This window comes from Chaetodon trifascialis, chromosome 10, assembly GCF_039877785.1.
Source record: "Chaetodon trifascialis isolate fChaTrf1 chromosome 10, fChaTrf1.hap1, whole genome shotgun sequence".
NCBI classification, from domain to species: Eukaryota; Metazoa; Chordata; class Actinopteri; order Chaetodontiformes; family Chaetodontidae; genus Chaetodon; species Chaetodon trifascialis.
In genome coordinates, this window is record NC_092065.1 from 18,830,001 (window position 1) to 18,854,490 (window position 24,490).

A 24,490-nucleotide genomic window follows, 5' to 3' on the forward strand; every position below is an offset into this window, starting at 1 on the left:
GAGAACTGTATCTCTATAGGAAACTGGTTATCAGAAGGCAGAAGTGTTGACCCTTCTCTCTGCCAGTGTTAACCAGAAAACACAATTATCACAATTTTAATTAACTTCACACACTTTGCAAGAAACTTAGAGTAGCACTATGCTGCTGTCTAGGTGGAACTTCACGCCTGTGAGAGTTTACTGCAGCTCTGTAAGTCTGGATTAATTTTACATTTAAAGAAACTTGGGTCTGTCAGGGAATTAGGCTTTTCTTGACACAGGTTTTTTAGAGACGCAAACTAGAGAACTAACACATTTCTGTTCGGCTAACATTTTTGTTTTGCTAATTATCTTATCCAAGGTTTGGTATTTCGAAGCTCTGGGCTAGCTTATAGCTGTCATTGAGGATTTCTTTCATCTGTATAACGGAAATATTGAAAAGTGTTCTCAGGGTTTATTATCCCCATTCTAAGATAAGTGGAATCAACAAGAACCCTCACTATTCTTGATGATTTTAACAAAGTTAAAGATGGGGTGAATCATTGTGGGGAAAGATTACTGGTATCGTCATCACTCCTTCACAATGCGATTACATGTTAGCCTGGCAGATTTAGCCATGTCCTGTTTGCTCCCCACCATCTCCCCTTCGCTCCCTTATGCCCTCGGCGTGAGCACAAACCCCACCTGTTGCTGATTGTTGGAACAGTTTTGTGACGCTCGGCCACTCAGAACTAGAGTTTTATGCAAATGTCAAATTCACTAAATACGAACAATGTTTACCTGTGAAACACCCATGCTGTTTGGCCCTTCACTGCCTGGTAATTTTACAGCCTAGTCTGACTTGTTGTGGGCACTCAGATGGCCTCCTCTACACGGGTGACCTTAGTCCACAAAGATCTTGATCTTGAAGTAAATGCTGTTCATTAAAGGCCACCACCGAAATACATACTAAACAATGTAGATATATAGAATGAAATGCTCTACATGCTGTTGGACAAGGTTTATACTCCATTGCCTGGAATGATAGCGAATCACTTGACAGCATGTTGCATGCTAACATGCTAATATGTGCATCGACTGGCAAGGATTTTAGTGCTATGTTACTGGAGAACAGGAAATCTTACAAAGAACTTTTTTTAACAACTGGGTTAATGAATGTTTTTTTCAGTGCTTGTTAATGCCTTCAACCACAGGTCAAATTTGACAAACGAACACTAAGGTTCAGACACTATAGGAGGGTTAAGTACCCCAAAATCATTGCAGAAGCCATCACTCCATCTTCCCTGAAAATCATTGCTCAGTTTTATGGTCACTTTATGGTCATACTGTAGCCTAATACATAGTTACGGTACAAGTACCCAGCAGTTAAATAATAACCACAGTGTAAATTCTCTCTACGTTCCTCCAGAATGTCCAGGTCATACATACCCTGTCATAATAGAATAAGTGAATATAGCTCAATCATGCCTGCATCACAATGGGAAATGCAATTAATTCTCCATGAAGGGGAAATCTGTGGTGATTCGGCTGCTCCTCACAGGGCAACTGAACTGTGAAGCTCTTCTATAGAAGTTATCAGTAATGATCTGACTGTAACATATCATTCAACAGCCAATGAGCCGCTGTAACCTGAGTAGGAAGACAATGTGCTGACAGGCAGATATAGAAGGTTATCATGTCTTCAGTTCAGTCCTTCCATAAGATGCATGCTGTGAGTGCCTGCTGGCTTTAATACAGCAGCAGACCCAGGACCTGGTGTCAGTGGATTAAAGGCACAAACACATTCCCTGTAGGCATTTATCATTTTTCTGCTTCAAGAGTGTGTCACTTAATCAGAGGTGACAGATTGGCTTGACCTGAAATTAGTTTTGCATTCACACGGCCTAAAATGGATTTGGAATGGATGGTTTTGGATTTTAAACTTATTTTTTGTTTCACAATATTCATGAAAGGAGAGCCAGAAATGGCTCCTGTAGGAGGGACCAAAGCAGGATGAATACCCGGACTCTGTAGCTGAAGTACCAGTAATGGAGGACAGATGCAGTATAAAGAACTTCTTCACACTGTGGTGAATATAAGGAAAAGATAACGTTATCACAGCTTGATAGCACAACTCCCTCTGAGCAACACATGTTCTACCTAATAATAGTTATATAATTTGATTGTTGGCAGGATGAGAAAGGGACGCCAGGATGGTCCTACAGCATACAGCAAAAACATTCTGCTGTATGGTGATTAGCAGTGTGACTGGCTGCTGTAAACTGTGCCCTGCTTGCCGGCTGGACTCTCCACAGGAGCTGGATTAGCCTGACAACACTCACTGTCAATTTACATGTGTGACTGTAAGCCCTCACTCTTGTGTACATGTGTGTGTACATGTGTCACGTGTGTAATCAGCGACTCTATGCAGAAAACTAGTAGGCTAATTGAGAGTGCTGAAATTAGGGTGTGTCAGGAAAGCAGTGTCAAGGTTTTACGTATGTTGCTGTTTGCACTGTTTTGATGTTGGTTATTAAGGTAAGGAGATGTAAACAAATAGTCCTACTAGAATCAATAAGCAGAATAGTGTTAAAATCCACACGGGACATTACAGAAGCAAAATAGTATTCTGCTAAGCACAAATATACTTGTGTTGTTATGAATTTGTTCAGTGTTATTTGTAGAGGGAAGCCTTGCAGGAGAAGTCGTTGTTATCTTCCATTTGTAATGTTAATGTTAATGAAAGATCATTTCATAATGCTCTTTGAAGGTAAGTGATGGGGAACAGTGTCTATGGTCCAAGGTCTGTGTAAAAAGAGCTAATATGAGGTTTCAGCTGTCTGAAACACGCTAGTCAAATGAATATCCTCAAAAGTTACAAAATTTTTAGCTCAAAATTCCCTCTTTCTGTTTCCCTGGAGGTGCAGTAAACAAACAAAACAAAAAGTTCTGTACTAAAAAGACTGTAACCTCAGAGGAAGAAACATTTTTTGCATGGAGCAAGGGCCGAATTTCGTTCCCTGTCACCTCCACTGAAAATTCATTAGGAAGAGATCTCATAATAAGTTAGACATTTCTAAAGCATGCAGCAGCATTGTATATTGTTAGCTACATTTCAGGCATTCATTAGTTTCTATTATTTTCAGTACACTATGAAAATTGGTTTACAGCTACTTAAGTGAGCTAGAATACAAGACACCCATCTTTATTCCTGTTAAAATTGTCTTATGTGGTAAAGCAGCTGTATGCAGACCCATCTGAACAATGCTGCATTTACATACTGATGTCTGAGCTGTGAACTGTGCTGGCTTTATTGTGGCAAAGTCAAACTGTGTAGACACACAACAAGCAGACATGGACATACTGAAAAGGAGAATATGAATTTGACAGAACCATGAATGTACCGTTTGGTGTGATGCTTTTTGACATATGCCCTTTCCCTTATTCCTGCAATGTGCATGGGGGTTTGACAGCTAAAGAGGAGGGTGCTACAACTGATGGAGCACACAGCTGAGGCAGGGAAAGGAACCACTCCGAAATAAGTAATCTAATGATGAATAAAACAGTTCTTTGTGGCCTCTGGGTGACTGGCTACCTTCTTATTGTTTACTGCTGTTAACAGAGCAAGCCAGGAGGTAGTTGATTCAGCATCACAGGCAGCCACATTGATCTGTTATGTCTGCCTGGAAGTCATTTTAACTTTCACTTTGAATGGGAGGCGTCTGGTGTCTGGACAGGGCTAATGACAGATATCTGTGTGCCCAGAGTTAAACCTGTTCGGATTTGTCTCCAACCTGCCAGCCAATATGAATTCCTCAGTTTGTTTTGGCAAAATGCTGACGTCATGTAGCCCTGTGAGGGGGGTGTTAGTGCAGTGGACACTGTACTGCAGTGGTTCCCAACCTGTACCCCCGACAGCCCTGTCAGATTAATTCAGTCCCCACCCATCATGTTTCAAATGTGCTGATTTGAACTGATTATAAACAGCATCTAATTTCACTATTTATTATTTAACAATTTGCTTTAGTTTGCATTCATGGAGTGGCAGAAGATGTTTAAACCATCTATCTGTTACTTTTAGCTGAATACTTTTACCATTTAGAATCAGAATGAGGTCTATTGCCACATAGTTATTCACAAACAGGGAATTTTCCTTTGAAAACTGGACCAGATTTAGTGGACTGAACAACCAAACCAGCAGGCTAACAGTGCCGTCCTTTGAGGCATGCCGTTAGGGTGCCTTAAAAAAATAATGTCCCTTTTTCTGACAAGTCAAGCTACGCATTAACCTTTAACGTGACAGAACATGAAGTACAGCACAGAATACAGCAGAATCTTCATGGCTTTAACAGTTTCATTTGTCTCTCTTTGTTTATGTCGTCCTCTGGCTCTCTGTGTCTCTTTTCCTCCACCTCTCTCCACCCTGGAACAGGCTCTCTATCTCTTTCTTCTTATCATCATGTCTTATTATCTTCTCTCTCTCTGTCTCAGTTTAATTAAATTGAGTGGTTGCCTCATTGGCCTGACATGATGATTGCTTAAGGTGCAAAAGCACAAAGTGATAAAATGAACTTCAACCAGTGAAATGTCAAACGTCAAATGAACAGATTACCCACCCACAGCATGACTGTTCAAGCTGTCAACATGTTCACAGCTGAGTTTACACACTAGACTCGCCAGTTCAGAGGCAACTTACACACTGTGACGTGTGGTATGACTCATGATTGACAGACTGGTCATTCACATGTTAAAGCTGCACTGATACTGCAGATACAAAGAAGAATGATGAAGAAGGTTATGAAGTGAATTCTTTTTAATTATTTGTGGTTCTGTACGAAGCGGTGCTTGCACTTACTTTTTTAACGTTATCTTGAAATCACGACTCACTTATTTCATTATCTCAAGATAACAAAGCTTGTTTTTCCCAGACAATGTAAAAAAATGCAAGCATGGCCTGCCTTTATGAAATCATCTTTTTCTCAAATACATCACATCTTAACCAAAAGAAGTTCAAATTTAAAAGCAGATTCATCAGTTTGATTGGAATAAAACTTGATAACTTTGTTTTAATCCCTTGGTTTGTGTGAGTTTCATTCATATGGAGGACCACAGGAGTCATTATTATACACCATTATATGACTTTATATCTAATCTGGATAATAAAAACAGAAATGAAAACACATGACAATTACAGCTACAAATAAATACATTTATCCATCCATAAACTGATTTAATTATTTGGTGTGTCATTAACCGATAGTTAATTGATTATAAAAATAATTTATAACTAAAAATATTATTAAATGCAGTAGCTAAAAAAAATCCATACATTTTAAGAGATTAATTTATCCCTAAATACTTAGTGGAAATAAGTTCAAAACTAAACTTATATATCCATTAATATAGTGTTTCATATCCATGAGGACCACTGCAGCAGCAGGTCCTTATCATAACATAAGATGTCTTTCTTTTGGTAGTGAACTTTCAGCTCTTGCCTTTTAGTGTCCTTTGAAATGTATAATCAATATGTGCAGGTTTGGCTGTTCTGACTTACTGTTCTTCCAGGCCTGACTGTGTTTGCTGGGAAGCGGTTGTTCTGGAAAGGTCACGATCTGGTCTTTTTCACATTCACAGTCAATTAGTTTAACTGAACTCTTGCTGTTTCCAATTTAATACGATCTGATGAATTTTGTTAATTGAATGACCTTGTAGGAAAACTTTGTTTGCCAAATTGAATGAAAGCTTCTTAAAAATATGCAGAGTAAGAAATTGTCGTAGTTAATGGACAAAGCAGATTGTGTCTCCTTGTATGTCCACATGTGCGTGGACAACTTTGAGTAGTAGTAGTAATAAATGAATACTTGTCCACTGCTGAAGAGTTTGATTTAGACACAACTGACACTTAACCAGATTACTAGTCAGTGCCGTTGCTCGGGTCTCTTGGGGCTCCAAGCAAGAAATCCCTGGGGCCCCCACCCCACCCGTGCACGCAAAAATTTGTTTTTTTGCACACATAAATGCACAATTTCTGGGACATTTGAGATGAATACTGAAAAAATAGATTAGTGGTTCTCAAAATGAGGTCCAGGGACCAACAGAGGTCCCTGAAAGCCCAGGCCTATCAATAATTGTTGTTGTAAATAAGTGGCCGGGGCCCCCCTAGTGGCCGGGGACTCCAAGCACCTACCTGGCTTGCCTGTCCACAAGCCCCGCACCCCTGACTACAGTGCATGCAAACATGTTCCCACCTGATTTCTGCCATTAATCTGTTCTTTTATATTCATGTAATATACTGATGGCTAACTAAGTTGTGATTACAATTCAGCAACTGAAACTACTTAAGGTCAGAAAAACATTTCCATAATGAAAGACAACCAATGTTGGTCTCCTGTTGGTCAGTAACCTGTGTCCTATGTGTCTCACGTTGACCCAACCATCCACCACGACCTCCTCCCTAACGTGTGGTAGATAATGAAAATACTGTCAGCAAAACTTTCTGTTATTTTGGGGGTCAAATCTGTCGCCATGGAGTCAGATAATGAGATCGATATCACTCTCATGTTTGTTCACTAAATTTGAAGCTACAAAACCAGCAGCTGGTTAGCTTAGCTTAGCATAAAGCCTGGGAACGGTGAAACAGCTAGCCTGTAGTCCAAAGATAACAAAATTTGATTGAATTATATTGACAGATGTCTCTAATCAATTCTGTCCACCCAAATTACGTACATAAGGGGACGCCCCTCCGTGTAATCCAGTACAACACTAACTCTGAAAGGAGCACAGAGGTGAATCACCACCACAGTCCACCTAAGAAGATGCTTTGCCCTGCTCAAAGTGACAAGATAACTGACAAGTGACAAGATGCTGATGTTAGCTGGGGATGAACATGTGTTTTTATTGGCCAAAAGATTTGGAAATTAGTTAAACAGGCAAATTAACCATCAGGGTCATCTTTTCCCTCAAACTCCCTCGCCTGTATTCTTACAGTGTCACAGTCTGGGCATCAGACAGACATAATAGACGGCACTGCAACTGTTCATAATAAAACTGACTCCATTAGATTTCTGTGTGCACACTGAATTCCCCACACACTGTTGCTGCAACATCAGGCTGAAGGAAGATGTCATCAGAGAGAAGGATGTGCTTCACACAGAGAGCCCTCTCTCCACTTTGATTCTCTCTCTCTCTCTCTCTCTCTCTCTCTCTCTCTCTCTCTCACACACACACACACACACACACACACACTGGGTAGCCATAGTAACAGAATGGGGTGTGAAACAGGGAAAGGAGATGCATGATGGGATGTCGGTAAGTGAGTCAGCGCTCTGCATGGTTGATGCTGGACTGTCACACACTGCCTGGCCGATGCTCCTTCCTCTTCCTGGCAATGACATCATCAGAGAGAGAGAGAGAGAGAGAGGGTGAGAGAGAGAAAGGGTGAGAGAGAGAGACAGAGGGCGAGAGAGAGAAAGAGAGTGAGAGAGAGGAGAGAGGGGAGGGGTATATTTAGGGGTAGATCAATTAAACAGGTGTAAATATTAATATCTGCTCTAATGTTTGTTAGGTTTCATTTCGCTTTATTTCATCTTATTGTCTTGTGAGTTTCCTTTGTGTGTGTGTGTGTGTGTGTGTGTGTGTGTGGTCATGTGCGTGAGCTAACCCATGTGTTTGTTTCTGTTCCTACACCGCTGCTCTGTCTCATCATCTCTATCAGGATTCCATCAACAACAACTCTTTAGGAAAGAAGGACAGCTGGAAGGACTCCCGCTCCTCCTCCCCACACATTACAGGTATGGACGGTGTGGATGGTTCAACAAAAAAACATAAAGAAATACACACTTGGTTTGAAATAACCCTTCCACAGACTTTCCATTTACTTCCCCAGATCTGAGAAACTAGAATCCTGACGATGCCACCATGAGTGTTTTCTCTTTGGCTTTGAGACATTTCTAATAAAAAGCTTGTGTTACAAACAGGGGCATGGAGCTGTAGGCTGACTTGCATTATGGGAAATCTAAGATCCAGTGTTTTTGGTGCTCTGCCTGCAACAGGGAATAAAAAGCGCCCTTGTATTCAGGACTTCATAAAGGGCTGATCATTACATTACATTGAATGCATGTTTTCGATTGAAGTGTGCATGTTGGGGGGGGGGGGATGAAGTGAAAATGTTCTTGAAATATGTTCAATGTGTGGGTTTTCCTGTGTTGCTGTAACTCAGGACAAACTACTTACTGTAGGCTACTTTGATAATCCCTCTTCACACGTCATTCATAATCTGATACTTTTGTTTGTTCGTGTGTGTGTGTCAAGGGGATCTAACACCGCCAGCTATTCAACCAAAAGCGGAGGACAAAGTCCGGCACAACACGCGCCGTCCGGCCCCAAAACCTCCCACTGCCAATGGATCCCACAGTAAAGCCAACACTCAGCCTGCTGCCACCACCGCAGACACACGTGCTCGACCACGGGAGAGACAGGCGTCTGGGGCCACGCACACACTGTCCTCCAGCACGCCGAGGAGTCAAAAGAGAGGTGGAGGAGGAGCAGGAAGAGCTGGAGTTGGAAGAGGAGTGACAACGATGAGAGAGAGGAACCTGGGGGACATCAGAGGAAAGGATGGAGTGACGACAGGGAAAGAAGATAGAAGAGGAGGAAGACTATGTGAGGAGTCCAAGGGTAAAGAGAGGAATGGACATCAGAGGCCAAGAGAAGCAAATGGACTGAAAAGCCGGGGGGCTGATGGGAAAGGAAAAGTAGGTGCTAAAGGGGGTAACAGAGGAGGGGAGATCAAGCCAAATAACATACTTTATAACCAGGAAGCTTATCTACCATCCATGGTGGTCCCACGTACGCCAGTAGCTCCGAGAAACCAGAACAAGCCCCAAGACCAAGGTAATGAACCTACCTTTAGAGCGCAGAGTGGTGGTTAGTGTACCTTTTATTTTTGCCAAAGGCCTGATTTTTTTTTTTTTTTGTAGAAGCAGGGTTGAGGGGAATGGGAGACTGCCACTATCTTATTTGATCCACTGTTAATATGAAATGATGTTTATTGGTGCAGCTCAAAATCAGATCATCCAACCACAGTCTGTGACCTCTGGCCTGTAGAGTGGTGCTACGAAATTTCTGTCAATAGTCCCATTTTTCTCTTCTCTCTATATGCTTGTGCTACAAAATGACTTTTCCAGGAAGGTTACATCTAATCATATCTTTTAAGAGACTTAAGGTATCTAACATACTGTGAAGTGGTTCACAAATACTTCTGTCCACAGTTCGCAAGCAGTTTGTGAATTAATCTGTTACTCAGTTTCTCCTGATATCTACTCACTTTCCATATGTTGTGTTCTTAGGCCAAAACCATGACAGGACCCAGGACAACCCCCCAGCCCTGTCCAGGTCCAGCAGCGAGGGAGGATCAAACAGAATGTCTCTCAGCTCAGACACAGAGGGCCCCCCACCAGGGCCCCTGCATCCCTCTCTATCCCGTCGAATCAACCCTGACATCAGAGAAGAAGAGGCAGAGGCAGATCCGACTCCCTGCATGAACGCCCTGAATGGTCCAACCCACTGCCTTCCAGATAATGAAAAGACAGAGATGGACTATCCCAAGTCAAAGGTGAATGCAGGAGGAGGAAAAGGTGACAAGAACACCGAGGTGGAAAGCACCAACTCTGTCACTCAGGGAGATCGTGCAGCTGCTCAAACTGTACCAAAGAGTGAAGCTACAGCAGGGTTAAATTATGACTCTGTTAAATACACTCTGGTGGTCGATGAACACGCTCAATTGGAGCTGGTCAGCCTCAAGGACTGCTTGCACGGTTACAACGAGCACAATGATGACAGCGATGCAGAGACGGTCTATCAGTCAGCCAATGAGGAGGAAGACCCAGAGTATGAGGAAGAGAGGAAAAGGAGAGAAGAGACAAGTGAGCAAGGTAATGAAACTGATTCATTTTTAACATGGCTGAACACGTTTCTGCCACAAAGTAGAAACATACACATCACTGTTTTGCTGTTTTACTTTTCTAAACACCTGCCAGTAAAAAGGCAAACTTTGGAGGATGGCCCAAGAGGCAAGTTCAAGTTGTTCCAATGGCAACAAAATGACACAAGTCATTGTTAGCTACAAAGAGAAAAATGTCTTTTTCCGATAATAACCGCCTCTTTCTTAAAGTGATTTCAGCATCATTTTTCAATTTGTGACTCTAATGAAAGGATGTACTCAGTTAATATTCCTCTGCATTCAAACAATGTCTCTGCATCGCTGGAAACTTTGGTGTGTGGGTGCACACACACCCAGCTTTAATCATTTGGGGGGCTCTCAAAGTTTCGATGCCTGACTGCCAATTCAGGAAGCCAGCATATGGCTGAGGGCCACACAGGAAAATCCATGAACCTTGTAGGATTTGTGATTATGGTCTCTTTAGAGCGGTTAACATTAAAAATTTGTTGAGCACTGAATTCAGGCTTTTGCAGATAAGGGAGATCATTGTATCTGTCCCCTGAGGTCTAGCGAAGTAAGAATTGATCCATAATTCCTGAAACCTCCATGGTGGCTTTTCCACTTCACTTCCACATTAAACTTCCAAATTGTCAGCTCAAATAAAACGCTGATGATGGAACGTACAGAAATTGTGACAGATTTTTGTTTATTAAATGTGTTGCTGGCATCAAATTCTAAAAATAAAAACAATGAAATTCCTCAGTTTCAAAATTTGGTATGTTGTCTTCCTGCTATTTTCAATTAAATATGGGCTTTCAGTGTTTTGCAAATCGTCACATTCTGTTTCTATTTACATTTTACACAGTGTCCCAAATGTTTTTGGAAACAGGGTTATATGTCAAATATAGCAGGAAAAGGTGATGATTTAAAAAAGAAAATCACCATTTTAAGGAAACTTCTCTAATAGTGTAGTAAACTCAGCTAGTATTGAGTCTGATCTGTCCTGTAATAATAGAATTTGAGACAGGCCTAAGTTATCATAACTGGAGTTTTTGTATTTCGATGTAGAGTTTTGTGTCATCTGCATATCAACAGAAATAGATACCATGGAATCAGGGAGAAGAGTCGAGGACCCAATGCTAAGCCTTGTGGAACACCACTGAACTGATAATAGTTACAGAACGACACTTTGCACTAGATGATTGTGTAGGTGTAACCTCAGGAGCGGAGACTGACTGAAGATGAAAGCAAACCACTGTTTGCACAGTTCCTTGGCTCTTGTTTCTTGATGCTATCAGTGTAACCTTTCCTTGTTTCCTGGTCCAAGAGAGGAGGAAAGACGAGGAAAAGAGAAGAAAGGAGGAGGAAGAGATGAAGAGGAGGAGGGAAGAGGATGTGAAGAGGAGGCGGGAGGAGGAGGTGAAGAGGAGAAGGGAAGTTGTGGCAAGGATCTGCAAGCAGTCCAAGGTAACATCAACCACAACTTCAGAGGAGGATGAGTCTAACGGAGGAAGGGCCGAAGCTTCCAGAAGTAGGAAGTTCCTCAACCTGTTTGCCAACAACAGTAGCCATTACAGTGCCGATGGTTTGTATACTCTCCAAATATTTAATTTAGATCAAAAATAAAATCCTTCACACGGGGAATCTAAGGTTTATTATGGTGATTGCCTTTTGGCATCTCCACTCTTCAGTAAACATCAGTCAAAGTTGGGTCACTTCATTTTCTTTTATGAGCATGAAAAAAATACAAACTGTAAGCAAACAGTGAGCTGTTGAGTGTAACATCAATACTGTATCACTCAGGTGCTGGATCATTTGGTCTGTTCTCCTGTGTTTTGGATGGAGTGGAGAGACAGCAGAGCCACAGAGCTGTCTACAGGTTAACATAAATGACATCACACACGCTAATTCTGAAATGTCCAAAAAAAGACACAAGACTGAAATCTGTACATTTGTTCCACCTGGTTTTAGGTTTGTCCCTCGTCATGCTGATGAACTCTGCCTAGAGACAGATGACCCGGTGTTAATGTTGAGCCAGTCTGAGGACCTGTGGTGTCAGGGTTACAATATGAGGACTGGAGCCACTGGCATATTCCCTGCCTTCTATGCTGTCAGGGTGCCCAAAGAGATTAGCCAAGGTACAAACAAGTGGACAGACTGCCACCAACATCAACAACATGTGGATGATTTCATTCCTTATCTCTTCTCCTTTCTTCTCTCAGTGCAGAAAGACGGTCAGATTGAGCAGTTTCTGGTGCGATTCCTGGGTTCAGTTCAGGTCCCCATGCACAAAGGCAACGACGTGCTGTGTGCTGCAATGCAAAAGGTACGTTACAGCCAGATAAAAGCTACTTGCAGGAATATAAATGCTTTTTTAAAAGAGCCGATCCTTTTAAATGTAACTTTTTGATATCTGTCCAAACTGGAATGAGTGTTATTCTCCAACTTTAGTGACTTTTTTGTATTTATTTTCTTGTATCTTTTGTCATTCTCTGTCTCTTCTCTGTCATATGTTTGTCTTTCTATTCCACAGCCTAAAAATTTCTGTGAGCCTGGATACGTGAATCTTTTAGCTGGCTCATTGATGGCTGGTGTACCACTTGTACTTCAGGTTATCAGAGAAAAATGATCCAGTGTGGTGAACTAATGAATAAACAGTCAAGCCAAGCCAGATTGATCAAGGTTTCACAAAACTTGACGTAAATTGGATAAATTGCTGAGAGAGGTCACTTCACACTAATGACAAGACAACGTGTTTTCTCTCACTCCTTGTGGAATCTAGTAATTTTTTAGATACTCTCTCATGAGGAGTGAAACAAAACAGCAGAAACTTTTCACAGTGAGGATGTGGATTATCCAGAGGAAGCCATGTGAACCAAAAGAAACTTCTATCTCTGCCTCCACCTATTGCACTGGGGTAGGCAGATACCTCAAAACCAAAACAAATAAAACCAAACCAGAACTGGCTCTTTGACTGACTGGACTCCACTGTGTTACATAAGTGCAGAGCTGCACCTGCTGCAGCTAATCACTGTGTTTCCTCTAAAGCCTTCACTGGAGCCAAATCCTTATTAAGAACATTACAGCACAGAGCTGGCTACTTCAGCGTTGAGCTTAGTTTGTAAAGAGACACGTTCTCTCTTTTCACTTCATGTCCTACACTTTACTTTTTACTTTGCCGCAGGTTTGCCTCACTGTAGGAAATAAGAGGGGATTTTCTTGATTCCTGTGGTGAATCAGCTCATTGTTGGAACACAAGTGGGTCCTGAATACTGATTAAGTGAATAATTAACCTCTTACAGTTATTAAGCCTTCAAAACACACAATAACTGCAAACCTGAAGGGTATGTCAATATTAAGGATGTAAACGTGCAAATGTGCATTTTGCATTATCTAAGTTGAACACACATCCAAAGTCATTCATTACACCAAGGTGTCTGATTGTTAATTATCTCAAGAAGGACTAATTCACCACACAAGTTATGGGAATATTAAGACTTTTTATGAACTAAAGACGTTGCTGAACAGGCATCTGCATCAACATGCTCAGCTTCCCTCTCCAGCACAAAATGTTTTTCTAATGTCCTGTGGGAGAATTCTACGGTTATAGTGGCATTTTAATTCAGCACAGAGTGTAATGATACTAAAAATGTCCGGCAGCTGTAGCTGTAGCAGAGCTGAGATGATGTGGCTTCTTAATGTGACAGGACTCAATGCTTCCATTAACTCTTCACTCGTGTATATTTCTACATATTAATATTTGTATTATACCTATATTTTGTGTTAAAGCGCTCTTTAAAAACTCTTTTTCTTCTTACTGCTTACTCCACAACATTGTTAAAAAATGGTGAGCCACGTCTTGCTGTTTGTAGGAGACATTGAGGCATCTTTGATTTCCAAAATAGCCAGACAGCACGTTGTCAGAGCATAACCTGACCTGAAGACGGGTTTAACACTACAGCTGCCGGTGCTGATCGTCAAAGTTCTGCCGGTTATGTCCACTGACTGATTTCTTGATTGTGTTAACAGGTGGCATGTAACAGGCGGTTAGCAGGTCAGCCTCCCTCCGCCTGTTTGCTGGAGGTCAGTGTGAAGGGAGTGAAGATCAGTGTCCAGGACCAGTGTCACTCTGCTCACAGGGTACATGCTCGACTTAATCTACATAATGAATTTACCGTCCTTTCTAAATGTCACACATTTCCAAATCTAGCTGGTCAAAACCTACAGCAGCTAATAACGATGTTGGAAACAAGATACTGTCCTGCAGTTATGTGTATAGTGTTCAACAGTGGCAATCAGCTGTAACTACAAGCTGCTCCACAAAGGTGACGTGTGATGGCAACGACTCTGCCAGTTTGGATTAAATATTCCAGGATTTATTCAGGCTCAGCTCGATTTTGCAGCCTCACACACACCAAGACAAACTGTGCGTTTGAATTTTTCAAACTTTACATTTCTCTCTCCCTGTCTGACAGGGAGACCAGTGTTTCCACTTCTTCCAGCTGAAGAACATCTCATTCTGTGGCTGTCATCCAAAGCACAGCAAGTGAGTCGAACTACTTCTGTCCGTTCCCGCCCATACATGAGGGATTTATTAAACCATGTTAAATTGTACCTTTTCTGTTTGGTGGCATTTAAATGAGATGAAAGTGATGTAAAGTTCACAAATTGAAGCTCAGTGCTTTGTGTACTAAAGCATGTTTGCATCAATGAATATTTGTAAAGAAGTAAGTTTCCTGAGTAATGCTGATTTTTGCACTGCAGGTATTTCGGTTTCATCACCAAACATCCTGACCAACAGCGCTTTGCCTGTCATGTGATGATGTCAGAGACAACACTACATCCTCTGGCTGAGTCTGTAGGGTAAGACCTGTGCTATTGTATTCTAATTTGTATTTCACTGTGTTATATTTGATATTCCATACATATTTCCTGATTTGCCCCTCCTGGTATGGTTACATGCGCATACAATAGTTATACACAGATGCAGCTGACAGTTATACATTTACAGAGTAACACAGACATTGTTTTTTGAAGATTGCTGTTGTGTTTTATGTCATTTGTCAATGCACTGAACACAGCAAACAATCTTTGGTAACACTTTCTATGGATATTTTAACTGTTATCTACCCAGTGTTGGTTGGCTGAGCTCACACACTTATTTACATCCACAACAACACACTGCTTCACTCTCTGTTGCACAGTCACACCTGTCCTGTGAGAGTGCCCAAATGCTCATACAGTTGATAATAACCTTATACAGTGCTGTCACTTTACTCACAAAGTCCTGCTTTTGCGTAATATTGCTGTTTATAAGACATCATTCCATTTCAGAAAATTAGTATTTCTAATCTGTTATGATACGTTACATCAGTTCTCTAAGTGTATTAATAACAGGCTACAGTTAGGATAAAAAGCATTATGAATAAAGCATTGAATGCTGAATGTGTAATATATCATCTCTACAACTTATAGAAAAAAAAAAAAATACTTTAGATAATTTGTTATTCATTGACATGCATGACTATAAACATTTATGAAGAGATTGATAAAGCTTATGCTGATCATTCATAGAAACTGTTACCTTTCACCACTTCTGATGGAGACACAAATTTCAGAGATTCACAAATCTCAAAACCTTATCTGTAAAAACAGAAATGGCTCATGAACACACTCAGTAGAAAATGCTGAACACGGCTTAGGCATGCTTGTGTATCACCTGTTGATGTGAACAAACTGATTTAACAAGACAACTGTGTTAGTCATTTTAAGTCAACAGGAGTTTTAACATCACAGAATATTTTTCATTGGACTACTGGTATTTTACTGAGAATACAGATGTTAATACTTTGTCCAGCTGCTGAGGACAACAAATATTCACAAGGAATTTCATGTCAGTCTGGCCAGTAGTTATCCAGATATCTTGCTCTCATACCTCATATCCTCCTTTGGCCGTGTCCCACAGATACACAGAGCTGGACTCCATCCAAACCAGACAGTTGTAGATGATGATACAACTAGACACGTGTGCTATCATCACTTTTGTTTTGCTTTTGTCTGTTTTGTCTTTTTATTTTCTAATTCTCTTCTCTGGTGTCCCACAGGAGGGCATTCCAGCACTATTACAAGGAACAAATTGGCTACTCCTGTCCCACTGAAGACATCTTCATTGAATAACACCTCTCGTCCATCCACACTATGTACTGAATACTCACTATGTGCTCGTAAGCCTGGACTTACACCACAGACTGGACCACAGATATATCTTCGTCAGAGTACTTGCATGGTGGATTTCTTTTCTTAGCTGCATCCAGTGATGCAGCGAGCTTTTCCTTCCTTTGGCCATGTCACGATATAAATACCTCTATGGATGGACAGGATCACATGCGATGTTCCATAAAGTGAGAACAAATGTAACATAAACCTACCCAAACACAAACACGAATATCTGATATTGACATATTTTATGGGCTAAAATGACTTATATGTAACTACACGTAGATATTGGATGTAAAATCATATGGACAGCCTGCAGGACTATGGAGTTAATTTAATGACAGAATGTTTACATCATCGATTTGTGAACTTGCAGTGACAGTTGTGGGAACTGATTGGTGATCTGAATTATGAGTCATCAACCACGTGAGGCTGCATTTAGGCACAGCTACTGTAAATGCTAACATGCGCACAATGACAGTGTTGAGCAGGTAAAGTTTACCATTACATTACATTTATTTACCAGGTCAGCAGCTAAGCTAAAAATATCTATATCTGCATCTTAAGTTCTAGTTTAAGTTCTAGACAGACATCGTCTTACCCCATTCTTATTTCAAGCAGCTGGTTTTGACAGTCACATGTGGTTAAAGGTTTATCTTGGGTAAGACTGCATGTTTCTGAACAGAAGGCATTCTGTCTTTAAATTAGCTTCATCCTTGACTTTACAGTAAAGAAGGGCAACAAAAGCCAGTGCTTTGAAGAAATATATGATAAACAAGTGGACCTGCTAGTTTCTTTGCACAGATGATGACAAATTGATGTTTCCAAAAAGTATAAGTTGATATATTATAACCCCCAGACTTGACAATCTATTGCTGAAGACCTTTGGAGTTGCTGTTAAGGTGCCTAATTTCTTCTTTTTGCTGCTTGATGTTCCTTTTCTTCCAAACGTGGTTCCTACATGCAGGGTTTCTCTGGTTGAGTGGTGACCTATTTCCTTTAATTCTGTGTAATAACAAGGCCCAAATGACGCTGTGCAATTAAGTATATGTGCAACAGAACAGACTGGTGGGATGGTGGATCACTGTGCAGTCATGTCCAAATCTGTCCACATCACTTTCAGCTCTCACTTCTTTTGCATTGCCTGCTCAAATCTAGGACCAATGTTTGGGTTGAGTCAGTGTGGAAATACTTACTTCTTATTATACCTATATATGTTTAAAAGTAAATAATGAACTTTTTTTGCAGTCATCAGAAGATCAGTTCCAGACTCAAAGCTGTGCCAATCAGCACTGTTAACAAGAATGGATCAAATGACTGCAACGTGAAAGAGCCACTCATGAACCCACAGACAATTATTACCCAACAATGCAGTTATCCTCAGTTCTATGACGATTTTTAGCCTCTTTTAGCTCACTGTCTTGGTTTTCCAATGCAAAAATAATGCTCTCATGAACCTTGTTTTGGGCAGTAGGCAGTTATGTTCAGCTAAAAAGCTCACCGTTGGCTACTGGCCCGGGACTAGCATATGTGCATAGTGGAGCATTTAGCATATAAAGAGACATACAGATATTTTCTGGAGACCAAACCAGATCAGGTCATCTGAAACATGACTCAAAATAATGTTAATGTTGCTCTGTGTTTGCTGAATATGTAAATAGACAAATATTTGCAAACACAATAGCCGTGACTGCTTTTCTAATGTGGAAATGTGTTTCTTTCTGCTGTGTCAACACGTCCTGCTGTCCCCAAGAAATCAATTGATGCAGCTTTAAGATCTAGAATTTGACCATTTGGACTTCCAGCCACCCGGACTCTCTCTGCACAAGCGGCTGAACTATAATGTACAAACAGATTTGAGCAGGTAGAGTGAGTGGAAATGAAAGCTGAAATGTTTTGTGTTCGATAAACAGTGCCTATTTTATTTTTCTGATGTAGTGATGGTGACTGTCCTCTGCATTAACTGTTGACTTCAGATGTGTCCAATCACAGATTCTAAATAGATAATATTATAGAACAGCCAGTGACATTCAGATGAGTAGTCATGTAGCTGGATATGACTTGGTAAACCTACGATGGCTGCCATGGAATGTTAAATTATGTCATAAGGACTCAAGAGAGCTGATATTAGGCCGACTGGTATCTGGAACTGGTATTGCCTTTCAGTCAGTCAATCACTGCAGTGCAGTGCTGTTTGACTGATTACATATTTACTGTAGAACTGGTCAATATAACACCAGTTTTCTACAGGAAGACTTTAATCTAATATGATTGTTATGCAACATTTTTGTGAGATTTTGCACAAATATGTGTGAACAAAAATCATTATTAGGATCATAGCAGCACTACGCCTGGCTGCATGAATAGTCTTATTTGATATTGTTGTAGAGATCTTTTTGTCCCATGATCTCGCTGCTTTGGCAGTCCAGGGAGGATAAAAATGCAGGCAAAATGGGAAATGCTTTTCAATTTTGGCATGAGTACTGAATATCTATACAAGGCATGCAGCTTATGTCTGAAAAAAGTAGTATTGGGCTCCAAAACCTGTATCAGCTGAACTCTTTACACAAGACACTAGTTTTTTTAAACTAAAAATCCCATTTTTTGCCTTTCAGAGAGCGATTGTCTTCCATCAATTTCACAACCATGTGAATATAATTCAGTCATGCAACAGAAATTTTCTTTCAAAAACTAAGCAGACAAGTCTGTTATTTGATTTTCATGCAGGAGTGCACTAAAGTGAATGAAAATCCATGGTAGCCTGAAAGAAAAACTTCTTTAAAAGTGTTCATGCAGTGTAGTGTCCACCACATGTTCATTTCCATGCCAGCCATCTGAGGTGCACCACAGGAAGTTGCTCTGATCCACCTGAAAGTGTCCTTTCCATGTGATTCTAACACTATGGGGATCTACTGTACACACGACTCATGTCAATGTACACAACTCTACATGACTATATATATGGATATGTATGTGTATATACACATACATATCCATATATATACTGTATTGTATGTATGTATGTATGTATGTATGTATGTTTGTATAGGAGTTATTATTGTATGCTGTTGGTTTGAGCAAAACCTGGGTGTAACACCGCATGATATCGATGTTGTAAAATGAAGACGCACAGACTGGTGATGATCATGGTGGTTATTCCTGTCAAAACAACAACAACAACAACAACAACAACAACAAAATTAAATAGAAAAAACAAAAACACATTTACAACATACACCATATCAAAATCCTCCTCAGTCAATCAGCCAATCAAAGAGAGTCTGGGAAAAGAACCCTGATGATGTCACAGTGATGTCTTCAGGGAAATCTGGACAGGAGCTACACATTAAAACTGACAGCCTGTCTTACAAAGTTTGAAAGACATTGAGTGGCACTGGGCAGGAGGGTCTAATGAAAGATGTTCTTGGTTGCATTGTAGGAACCAGAGCTGAACCCAGTATAAGGACTAAAAGTCAGGATATCTTTAACTCTGCTGCATCAATTTTGACCACACTTTTTTAACTTGTCTCTTGTGTCCTCCAGCTTTATGGAAGTGTGATACTAAGTCACTTCAAGACCCCATTGAACATCAATAAATTATCACATTGAGTCAGTTCGCAGTTACCAACAGAAACCATCAGTAAGAGGCATCACAGTCACATCTTTATTATTCACAGTGGGAGTAAGGATCTTCACACATGTCATGTCACATTCACATATCAAGCTTAATGTTATTCTTTTCATCATAAAAAAGTAATACAGAAATTGGAGCTGTAAATACAGTTCATGCTTGAGCAGGAAGTGGAGGAACTACTCCTTCATGAATTCCTGTCATGCAGTTTAGAGTCCCTGTTCTCTAACATGCTCAACACAACATTAAGAAACATAAAGGACACGTATCTGCTACTACAGTCAATGGTGCATTTATCCAAATACTTCTGACTTTCCTCAGAGAGCTTACAGAGCTACTGTCCAGTGTTGAGGCAACTCTTTTAGCAGGAAGAGTTAAAGCAGCAGGAGTACATTCATCCTAGTGTGATGAAAATAATACTGATAAGTGAGGACGGAGTGCTCACATACGAAAAGTGTACCGAACAATACTACATACAAACATTCTGTTTGGAGAGATTACAGGAAAATTCAAAACTCCCTGCAGCTACAGAGCAGTGTCACATCACGTGACCGTGTTCGGACATGGGACTTGCACATCATCAGGGCCACAGCATATAAAGAAAAGTTGCTTCAGCCGTGAGTCCTGCCCTGCAGTCAGAGATATCATGCTTGGCATTTCACTGAATCCCTCACTGTTCCTCTGGATATAAATACTGGACAACAAGAAAACATGCATGGCTGGAGTGTTCTCTCACACTGATGTGCACTTATCCACTACTGATGTGGGTTTACATAGCAAATAATGGGCAGGAAAGTTTTCATGGGTCCCATACAGACATGGTGTGTTCTGGTTTTAAGATGGGAGGGGACATGTCACAGAGCGGTGACAGCTTAGACGTCAGTTTTCAGAGGAGTCAGTCTCTTCCGTGGAGCCGTCGCTTTCCACCTCCATCTTCCTCCTGTGGTGGATGTTCCTCCTGGGGGAGGCCTTCCTCTGCACCTCCTTTAGACCACCCACAGCGCTGCCACTGCTGTTGCTGCCAGGACTCACTGAGATCTGGGCGATTCTGGACAAGAAAAGAGATGCAAAGAGAAGAAGAAAGGAGTTAGGAGAGGGGAGGAAAAAGGAAAGCGAAGATGACAGGAAGTACAGAAAAGAGATGAAGACAGTGAAAGGAAAGAAAAGGAAATGTGTGCTACAATGTGTTGGCTTGTCATGATGCAGCCATGCTGTGCAGTATACAGTACACTTTATGAGCGAGTGATATAAGGGTGTGTATTTGTGTGTGGTTGTGAGCTCTCACAGTTTGTCCAGCTCCTGGTCCATCTCTGGGTCAATGAGCAACTCTGCCTTGCTGGGTAACGCACCTCCAGAAAGAAGCAAGAAAGAGAAGGTTCAAGATCTTAAGCTCTTTCAATGAACAGTCTCTTAGTCTCTTTTTATTTTTACAACAGACTGACTGCTGTCTGTTCGGTCTCAATGCTCTAATCAACCCTTGCAGTGGTATATACATTAATGTATACCTGTAATGTATAATTGCAAAGCTAGAGGCTGGCTGAGGAGGGTAACGTGTAATGTTGAACCTACCAATAGTCTGGTTGATGGTCTCATGTTTAGCCAGGCTCATGAGGAAGCTGTAGTAAGACACTTTGTCAGTCTGTTCCAGGGCTTCCCTCATACAGGACCTGGGAGGATGACTGTACACACACACACACACACACACACACACACACACACACACACACACACACACACACACACACACACACACACACACACACACACACACACACACACACACACACACACAAAGTCAAGTCATCTAAAACACACACAAACAATCATGTGATGATATTATATTCAACTTCACTGAACTTCAGACTGGACTTTGCGTGTGTGTGTGTGTGTGTGTGTGTGCGTGTGCGTGTACGTGTGTGTGTGTGTGTGTGTGTGTGTGTGTGTGTGTTTTACCTTCGTTTGAACCTGTCACAGAAGGCGTCTATACACTGAGCCAGAGTGGACGGCTCCACCCCATCCTGCTGCTGCTCTTCCCTGTCGTTCTCCTCTGCAGCCACAGAGGGGAGCTGCTCGATGGAGGTGGACGTGGGGACGATGACAGTGTTAGGACTCTTCCCTGATAACAGATCCTGGTAGATCAGCAGCACGCTGTCCAGGAACTCTGCAGGCACATTGGATAGAAAGGGAAACCTGAACACTTGTTGCTTTTTTTGAAAATGCAACTAAATAAATGATTATTTGATGTACAACTAACGCAATATATTACTCATCACAACAAAAAGTCATCTATGAACTGTAATGTGTTATTTGTTGCGTGGTACCCTCAACATGGTTGATATAATATGTTAATTTAACAACACAAGAAAAGTACAAATCTTTGATTTAACATGCTGGACTGATGCAGGAAACTGAACTAAGAGGAACTGGTTCTTTGACACGGCCTATGACACAGTGGTTTTGATTGTACCTTGGTAGTAGAACTGCAGCTGGAAGGCATAAAGGAAATCAGAGAAAGACATCAGACAGACATCGATGGCATCGTCCATCAGAACAATTCTACAGAGAGACAAGAGAAGAAAAAGCAGTTACAACCCAGTTACAAAGAAGAGAGTCAAAGAGGTCAAAGAGTTTTTTGAAGTAATAAAATGCAATGAAAAAGTTTTTTTTTTTTTTTTTTTTTTTTTTCCAAGAGTTGAAAGTTAAACCATCCAAACTGAGACAAGATTACAATTTTTTACTTTTACCAAGGTCAAAAATTATAGATTTATTTCAAATAAGGCATTTAAGGGCAAATAAACAAGGTGACTCTGACTATTGAATTGATGAATCTTCCCATAAAACTTGAAATGACATGGCTTCTGAAGTTCTTATTCCTATTTCCGACAGCACCAATGACACAGCCTAAAACCTTCTTGTTATTTAGCATTACAGACTTTATATGGAGGGGAAAAAAAGAATTAAAAGGAAGTGTATATGATGTAGACTGTATATATTATGAAATATAAAGTAAATATTAGCAAAATGAACTGAAGTGAAAGAGTGCAGCATGTTGTCTGTGGTGTGTTCATGTACTGGCCTGGCTGCACTCTGCACCATCTCCGCTGGGAAGTCTGGACACAGCAGCTGCAGCAGAGACCTGTACTCCAGCATGGACAGTAAGTCTGGAGCACAACAAGACATTCAAATACGTTTAGCTACAGAGGACACGTCAGTGAACCACCAAGTTCATGTTAAACACAAAAAATAGTCTTATATTGAGAAAGAGGGAATTTATTTAATGTTCCCATTCAAATTAGTGTGACAATTTCAACATTAAAACATGATATTTATACAATTCTGTTAACTTTCAGACAATGAAACTTGATCAACAAATTCTAAATGAGCATGTGAATGGCATATTGGTAGCATGACACCCACAGCCCCACCTTGTGGTCATTAGTGAAACACCACCATACCGCTCATAAACTGCTGTATGGCTCTAAGGTGATATCAATGATGTACTTTATTACTCCATGGAAACCACATTACAGCTTCCAACGCTCACACACATTTCGTTCAGGAAACACACTCTCTAGTTATTTTTGGCTCCCACTCACCTCCACTCTTGCCGACCTGTCTGTAGCACCTCCAGAAGACTCTGATGAAGGAGGCTCTGTTATGAGGAGTGGCCTTGATGTAGTTATACTCCCTGAAGAGGACGTGGTTACTGTTCTTCACGCTGCTGAAACTACACACACACGTAATGTAAGCTAGTTGCAACATTCAGTGTGAACGTACAGGACTGACTCTCTGCATCACATTTACAAAGGCAGTGTGCAAGCATGCACTGATATTTTTAGAGGATCTTAATGTACAGAAGCATGCACTGATGTACAAATGTGTATTGACAAGCTGTTTTGGGGTGGTTTACATTATGAAAACATGCCAACTTGTAGTGACTGTCAAGTTTGATTACTTTCTGCTCTTTGTGCAGATATATAAACCCTCCCTCAGCATCTCTGAGAACATGCTCAGTCATGCAGCTCATTGGGATCCAGGAGGGCTAAACCAAGACCAGCTGGACTCCCAACACATGCAGACAGGTGACTGAATGTGTGCTGAGTGTGTAACGTACTATTCAGCAAAGTAGCGGATCACCCCGAACTGGGTGTATTCCTCTTTGTGTTCCAGCAGCTGGGTCACTGCGTCATTCACGTAAAATAACACATTGCTGTCCGCTGTGAGGAAAACAAACACACACAATGACACGCGCGTGGACACAATGACATAACGTTAGGCTGCCAGTTTCAGTAAACTGATATATAACGTCGCTGATTTTGAACGAGTCAGATGGATCGATAGCTTACGAGTGGTAAATGAAAATGTGCACAAGCACACAGTCAGCTGGCTGAAGCGCTCACGGATCTTACCGAGGTATTCGTCAACCGGGACGGTGGAATTTAAACGGTTCATCCTGCTCGTCCTCTCGGGAGATGACGTTGAAGTTAACATTTATCCTCTTGACGTGTGTGTAGCTTTGATCAGAGGCTTGTCTGGCTTCAGCTCATTTCTGTAGACTCTGGATTTTGCTGTCTATTAAAGCACTGACTATCCTGACATGGTGGATCTCCATGGAAGCGGAGTGTTGTGAGTTACACCAATTAGGTTCCCCCGAGCAACACAGCGCCCATGACTTCCTGCTCCGTCGTCGTCTTCTTCTTCTGACCATATCAGACAGCCATCCCCAGAAGACAAGGACACATCCT

The 24,490-nt window shown here is 41.1% G+C and overlaps 2 protein-coding genes across 2 annotated transcripts in view; one reads left to right on the top strand and one right to left on the bottom strand.

Moving 5' to 3' along the window:
* Window positions 1–19,288, top strand: part of LOC139337248 (C-Jun-amino-terminal kinase-interacting protein 1-like) — a 21,201-nt gene extending 1,913 nt beyond the window's left edge. The window contains exons 2-12 of the mRNA XM_070971757.1: window positions 7,673–7,748; window positions 8,269–8,850; window positions 9,306–9,890; window positions 11,226–11,483; window positions 11,702–11,777; window positions 11,870–12,036; window positions 12,121–12,224; window positions 13,928–14,038; window positions 14,374–14,444; window positions 14,663–14,761; window positions 16,003–19,288. Of these exons, the coding sequence (XP_070827858.1) occupies window positions 7,673–7,748; window positions 8,269–8,850; window positions 9,306–9,890; window positions 11,226–11,483; window positions 11,702–11,777; window positions 11,870–12,036; window positions 12,121–12,224; window positions 13,928–14,038; window positions 14,374–14,444; window positions 14,663–14,761; window positions 16,003–16,075 (2,202 nt within the window). The 3' untranslated portion in view covers window positions 16,076–19,288. The remainder of the gene's footprint in view (window positions 1–7,672; window positions 7,749–8,268; window positions 8,851–9,305; window positions 9,891–11,225; window positions 11,484–11,701; window positions 11,778–11,869; window positions 12,037–12,120; window positions 12,225–13,927; window positions 14,039–14,373; window positions 14,445–14,662; window positions 14,762–16,002) is intronic.
* cstpp1 (centriolar satellite-associated tubulin polyglutamylase complex regulator 1) lies at window positions 19,254–24,475 on the bottom strand. Its single transcript, XM_070971758.1, has 9 exons — window positions 24,155–24,475; window positions 23,860–23,962; window positions 23,342–23,472; window positions 22,822–22,906; window positions 22,213–22,301; window positions 21,699–21,906; window positions 21,315–21,424; window positions 21,031–21,094; window positions 19,254–20,793 (listed from the first exon to the last, which is right to left on the bottom strand). The coding sequence occupies exons 1-9, from the start codon at window positions 24,234–24,236 to the stop codon at window positions 20,625–20,627; spliced, it is 1,041 nt and encodes a 346-aa protein (XP_070827859.1). The 5' UTR covers window positions 24,237–24,475; the 3' UTR covers window positions 19,254–20,624.
* Between the last annotated feature and the right edge of the window lie 15 nt (window positions 24,476–24,490).

What these genes read in the sequence shown, in the direction of transcription:
- cstpp1 (XM_070971758.1), bottom strand. Translation starts at nt 24,236, where the DNA reads ATGTTAACTTCAACGTCATCTCCCGAGAGGACGAGCAGGATGAACCGT. An exon ending in CCCGGTTGACGAATACCTCG is followed by an intron (nt 23,963 to 24,154) that starts GTAAGATCCGTG and finishes TTTTCCTCACAG; the next exon opens with CGGACAGCAATGTGTTATTT. An exon ending in TGTGACAGGTTCAAACGAAG is followed by an intron (nt 21,425 to 21,698) that starts GTAAAACACACA and finishes GTGTGTGTACAG; the next exon opens with TCATCCTCCCAGGTCCTGTA.